At 35.0% G+C, this 6,000-nt stretch overlaps 1 protein-coding gene across 3 annotated transcripts in view; it reads left to right on the top strand.

The window, feature by feature from the left end:
- The first annotated feature begins 2,368 nt into the window (after positions 1 to 2,368).
- Positions 2,369 to 6,000, top strand: part of LOC150088377 (serine/threonine-protein phosphatase 2A 56 kDa regulatory subunit delta isoform-like) — a 484,719-nt gene continuing 481,087 nt past the window's right edge. For 2 of the 3 annotated variants that reach the window (XM_090369470.1, XM_090369472.1), the window contains exon 1: positions 2,375 to 2,459. In XM_090369470.1, coding sequence (XP_090225596.1) covers positions 2,433 to 2,459 — 27 coding nt within the window. In that variant the 5' untranslated portion in view covers positions 2,375 to 2,432. Of the gene's footprint in view, positions 2,468 to 6,000 lie in introns of all 3 variants that reach the window. The other variant, XM_090369471.1, reaches the window with a different exon arrangement.

Genomic DNA, 6,000 nt, shown 5'->3' with positions numbered 1-6,000 from the left:
ACCGTAAGGCCTTCGACTCCGTACCTCAAAGCTGGCTAATAGAGACCCTGAAGGTCCACAAAGTCAATCCAATAGTGACAAACATCCTAGGAGCAAGAATGGCGAAATGGAGTACCACCATTAAGTCGAGAACATCAGAACCAGGCCAATCCCCATTAGAAGAGGAAGCTTTTAAGGACATGCTCTGAGAGCACTGTGGTTCTGTCTAGCATTCAACCCCCTGTCCCCCGTGCTTAACGGCAGCAACTATGGATATAACCTCAAAGAATGAAGAAAGAACCTGTACACCCTCCACCCACCTGATGTACATGGATGACATCAAGTTTTACGTGGGAACCGAGAAGCAACTCCAGAACTACTCTGGATCACCGAAGAATTCAGCAAGGAGAGTAGGATGGAATTTGGTCTAGACAAATGCAAGACCCACCCACTGCACAAGGGAAAATTTGTTTGCCGAAACTACCAACTGCTGACTGGCGAACATATAGAAACCATAACAGAAGGAGAGAACACAGTAGTTAGAGCACAAGTAAATCAAGAAGTGCCTGACCGAAAAATATCATCATAGACTCAGAAGCCTGCTGAAAGCAAAATTGAACGGAGGGAACACAGTTAAAGCCGTAAACACCTATGCAGATCCAGTACTAATATACTCATTTGGGGTCATTGATTGGACTAACGCCGAGTTAGAAGATATCATGCGAAAGACAAGGACAATGGTGACTAAGAATCCCCAACACCGCCCGAAGACAGAAGTGGAGAGACTAACAATAAAAGAGGTAAGAAGGGGCCTGATAGACTTGATAGAGCAAGAGTAAACAGCGATAGTTAACCTGGATAATTACTTAGAGCACAACCAGCACCACTCCACCAGGCCATAAGGAAGATAGATAAGTGGTATACCCACTGAACCTAAGCGAGGAACACTCTCCCACCCAGATGGTACTAGTAACGAAGTTAGAAAGATGGGCAAAGAAGACACTCCATGGCAGACACTACAATAGCCTCTACCAAGATCACATCGATAGCATTGCTTCCAATGCATGGCTCATAAGCGGGACGCTCTACCCCGAGACTGTAGGATTCATGCTGGCCATCCACGACTAGGTAATCCACACCAGAAACTATAGAAAATACATCGCCACGGAACCCGGAATGTCAGATGACACATGTCGACGATGCCACCTGGCCTCAGAAACGATCCTACACATCACCACGAGGTGCAAGGTGATCACCCACACTGAGTACACTCATAGACACGACCAGGTAGCCATGATAATCATCAGAAGGTAGCGAGGAAATGCCAGTTTACCAAAGAAAATGTGCCACACTACAAGTACGAACCCCAGGCAGTTCTAGAGACCTGAACCCACAAGCTGTACTGGGACTGCGCCATAATAACGGATAAGACCATCTTGCACAACAGACCGGACATAACCCTTGTGGACAAGATGGAAAAGACTACCTACCTGAATGACATAGCAGTGCCCGATACTAGCGATGTCCAGAAAACCCATGAGGAAAAAATTAGGAAGTACACGAACCTGAGAAATGAGGTCGAGGAGATGTGGCATATGCAAGAAATATCAAACATTTTGATCATCGTGTAAACTACCGGTATGGTACCAAAAACTCTACATAGCAGCCTAGCGGCAACAGATCTCCCAGAGATCACTTATAAGGAACTTCAGAATGTTGCAATCCTGGATAGGACAGTTAGAGATTTCCTCTAGCAACAGTAACACCAGACATTACAACCTCCCTATGTACTTTGTAGCAGTATCTGTTACGGAGTGGAATCCCACAATCAAGGAGAAATAATATAAGAGCAATAATGATAATAATAATACTTTGTTATTCGTAATGAGTGATATGTAGCACAGGGAAGTACTGTATTTAAAATTTGTGGAAAGCTGAAAGTGGTCTGCAGTGACCAATGAATGCTATTTGTGGTCAGATGATGTGAAAATAATCACATTTTATTTTATTTTTTTTTTTTAAATAGAACTTCATTTTTTATTTTTTATCTATATGAATGGAAATATTCAAATTTACGAAATCAAGGAAATATGTATATTTATTTTTATAAAAATTTCTTTCTATGCAAATTGGAAAGTTGTAACCTTGTAAATTAATGAATATCCTTAATTAAATAAAAAGTTGATTGACATCAACCCGGATTCAGGCCTTTAGATTTTTATTTGCTTTTTAGTCTATTTCATCAGGAATAAGAAAGAAGGGGTAACACCTGTAACTAATTTGAATTTTATCTTGAGATCATTGCTTCTGTTTGACTTAGTAAATCCTTTAGACATTTGAAATGACGTGTTTTACGTGAGGCATTTCAGCCAATGAAAATTACTGTTGGGTTTCCATTGCCGTGCGTAATAAGAAGCAGTCACTGTGCTCAATGGCGTGTGTTGTGTTAAAAAATGCCAAATAAAACGAAGAAAGAAAAGGTGAGATGGTAAATATCAGTTTACATTCATATTTTATTTTTGGAGGCCTATTTCAGTAAATTTTTCAGCAAGTATCCACTGCATGAATAAAGTTTATTAACGTTGCTGGCGCTGAATGGTGTCGCCATCAACATCCGATCATGGAAAGTGTAGATAGCCATGTAGATAGGTAATGTCAAACATACATGACTGTTAATTGTTTGTGTTCAGAGATTAAAAAAAAATGTAAAAAAAAAATACCATTAATAATATTCCTTATGCCATTAACCTGTTTTGTACTGCGTTATTTTAGAATTAAAAATGCAAGTACAACTTGGGAAATTTGCTGTGGTACAAGGGTGTATTTCTGTGTTAAGGATTTGCAGAAATTTTTTTTCTCATTCTGTTTTTTTTTAATATATTCTGTGTTCGGTTCGGTATTTCTACATAAATTCGTAATTTTTTTAGATCAGAAATTTAGGTTAAAACCAATTTAATTTTGAAATGTTGAAACAATATTAATGTTCAGGATTTTTTTTTTTTTTTTTTTTAGTTCCCGAATAAACTATAAAGTTTATTCCCCAAATCTTTAGTTTCAGTGGAGGTTTCAGGTATTTAAATGAAGTAAATACTTCTTGTTTCTTTATGAAAAAAATTGCATCAATTCCATTTTTAACAATCTTATGTTTACAGCTTGCTGTTAAAACTGTATAAATATATAAAGTAGAGTAGTTTGAATAAGTTCAAATATATAAATTAAATATATAAAGTAGATGTATATCAACCCACTGCACTGTGTAACTGCATCTGATGAATTAAACCACATGGATTAAATGCATGGCCTATCACAAGTGTTTGCAAATTATAAGCAACTTTTCATGCATTAACTTTTCTACTTGATTTTATATAACATTTTTGACTGAATCATTGTAATTTTTAATTATAGAAAATAAATTATCTGAGAATGCTTTTTTTTTTTTTTTTTTTTTTTGTATTTATCTGAAATTCTTAAAAATTAGGTATATTTTCAACATTATATGCGATATGCAAGAGAGCTTCGGAATGCCTTTGAACTTTCGTATGAATTGGGAAGTTTTTGAGTACCACTACCCATTTACTATAATGAAAAGTGGAAAGACTTCAACTGTGTTTTTTTTTTTTTTTTTTTTTTTTTTGGCCTAACAGAGTTCAAACTGTCCACAAACACAATGGATATAATGCAATTACAATCCTGAAATAGGATATCAAAACAGTCATCTGTTTGAAGATATTGCAATACCAAGGTAGTTTCTGGAAACACGAAGTGATCTGCTAGAATTTTCTTTTGAATTTTTTAATCAGCGATGCACTTTTCAAAGCTGACCATGCCATCTTAAAATTCAGTGTCATCAATGACATGTCCCTCCCCCACAAAGCTAAATGGAACACAGGTACTCTTGATATCTGTTAGATGCAGTTTTCATTCTTCACTTTCATTTTTTTTATTTGTATTTTATTTATTTAGTTGAAATGGAAACTGCCTTCTCTACCTTAATATTTACATATTTTATCTCATTCCTCAGCAGTTAATTTTTTGTGCTGTATCTCCTTTTTTGTTTCATTTTCTTTACTTTTTTAAATTTTCAAGTTTTTTTTTTTCTTATGACGAACCAGACTGTCCATTTGCACCATTCACTGAACCTGATGAACCATTGTGCGAATGGCAAAATTTTAGCTTGTATACAGAATGGCACATACTTCAGCTTCTTAACGGAACCATAACCACACATTCCTTTTCTTAGGGCAAAATAGAATTTTGTGCCCCCTAGTGAACTATAATAATGAATAAATAATGAAAAACTATAAAGTGCATGTCTGTTCACTTGTTTTGAAGTAATTAAAAGTTTAAAAATTAATATTAAATATACTATATTATTTTTAAATCCTGTTTTTTTTTGCATCTGGTTTTGATGCACCTGTAGCTACCTCACACGTCTTAGTTTTATTTGTATATACTTCAAAAAGACTGCATATTTATGACATCTGTTAGATATACTACTAAACATTTAACTCTATGTAATCTGTAGTAAATCAAAATGAAAACAACAAATGCTACATCATCATCATCTAGACAAAATTTGATGAGAGTTATGAACTCGCTCTCAAATTCAGAAAACTCTGCTTAATTTTTGGATGTAATGGAATTTTACAAGAGATCCCCCACATTCACCTTGTGAATGTGGGGGGTCTCTTGTGAAGTTAAAGGTGTGTGTAATCTTGCTATGGAACTTTGATTTCACTGGCCAAATGCAAACAGCTGACAAAAATATAGATGCATGTTAATTCCAGATCGATGTTTCAACTGTGCGGTACCATACTAAGGGCAGTGGAGAATGAAAAAGATCTGTGGGTAATTGTGCATTCTGATATGAAGTTTGCTGAGCAGTGCAGATAGGTTGTTAGGACAGCTCATGGGGCTTTGTTAATGATACAGAAGAATTTTGCTAGCAGGAATAAGGAGGTGATTATCCTATTGTATAAAGCAATGGTTAGGCCACATCTTGATTATTGGGAGCCTTGTTTTAGGAAGGATGTGAATCTGTTGGAATGAGTACAGAGAATAATAAGATTGGTGAGAGGAACAAAATTCAAATTGAGGAAGGATGGTTGCAGGATATCTGTGTGGAAGTTTGTGTTCAACTGGTGGATAGTTGATTGTTGAAACAGACTTCTATCCTGTGTTGTAAAAATGGGTAGTTTGAATAAATTCAAAGCAGAACTAGACAAATTCTTAGTAATATGGGAAGTTTTTGTTTTGACTGATGTTGTTTGGCAGTAGTAATACTAATATTAATGTCTGACAGGTGAAATCTCATTTGGTTTTCAAAGCATTCTACCATCTATTAAAACTGTGTATACTATTACTTTTGAATCACAAGTAAGAGATGAATAGTGAATACTGGAAGATTTAAAAATTTGTACATTAATGAAAGCATTATTTGATTCTGTATGTAACAACCTTGGAAAATGTAAATTTACATACAGAGACCCCCTCAGCAAAACATAAATTTGTGTACTTCAGAAAGGGTTAAATGGATGTTAAAACATTTTTTGCAAGATAGATATAACATCAATATGTTACATACTTAAATTACAACAAAGGTTTGGAATGGGCTGGAGCATAACAGAACCATCCCTGTTCAACACACACACACACACACACACCATTAATGTCTTGTACATGCTTGATTATTAAAAATAAGATAATTTATTAACAAGTTCCATTTCAATGCTTGCTTATAACATTCAGGATGGGGCATCAATTAGTAATGGGCATAATGAAATTGTTTTTATAATTGAATGATTAATAATTATTTAAATAATTATATGCAAGTTAGTAGATTATGAAATTACAACAGCAATCTACAATAACAAATTGTGGCATTTTCATAATTGATTATATGCAAATTACAGTTGTGCTCAAAAAAATTGCATCACCACATTTTTTAGGTTGTCTTTACACTGACAGCTAATCTTTTAGAAATAGCTGAAAGAACATAAGTAATAACAATAACATGTGAAA

This window comes from Mastigoproctus giganteus, chromosome 3, assembly GCF_048544385.1.
Source record: "Mastigoproctus giganteus isolate SK-2022 chromosome 3, ASM4854438v1, whole genome shotgun sequence".
NCBI lineage: Eukaryota > Metazoa > Arthropoda > Arachnida > Uropygi > Thelyphonidae > Mastigoproctus > Mastigoproctus giganteus.
This window is presented reverse-complemented; position numbering and strand designations above follow the sequence as displayed.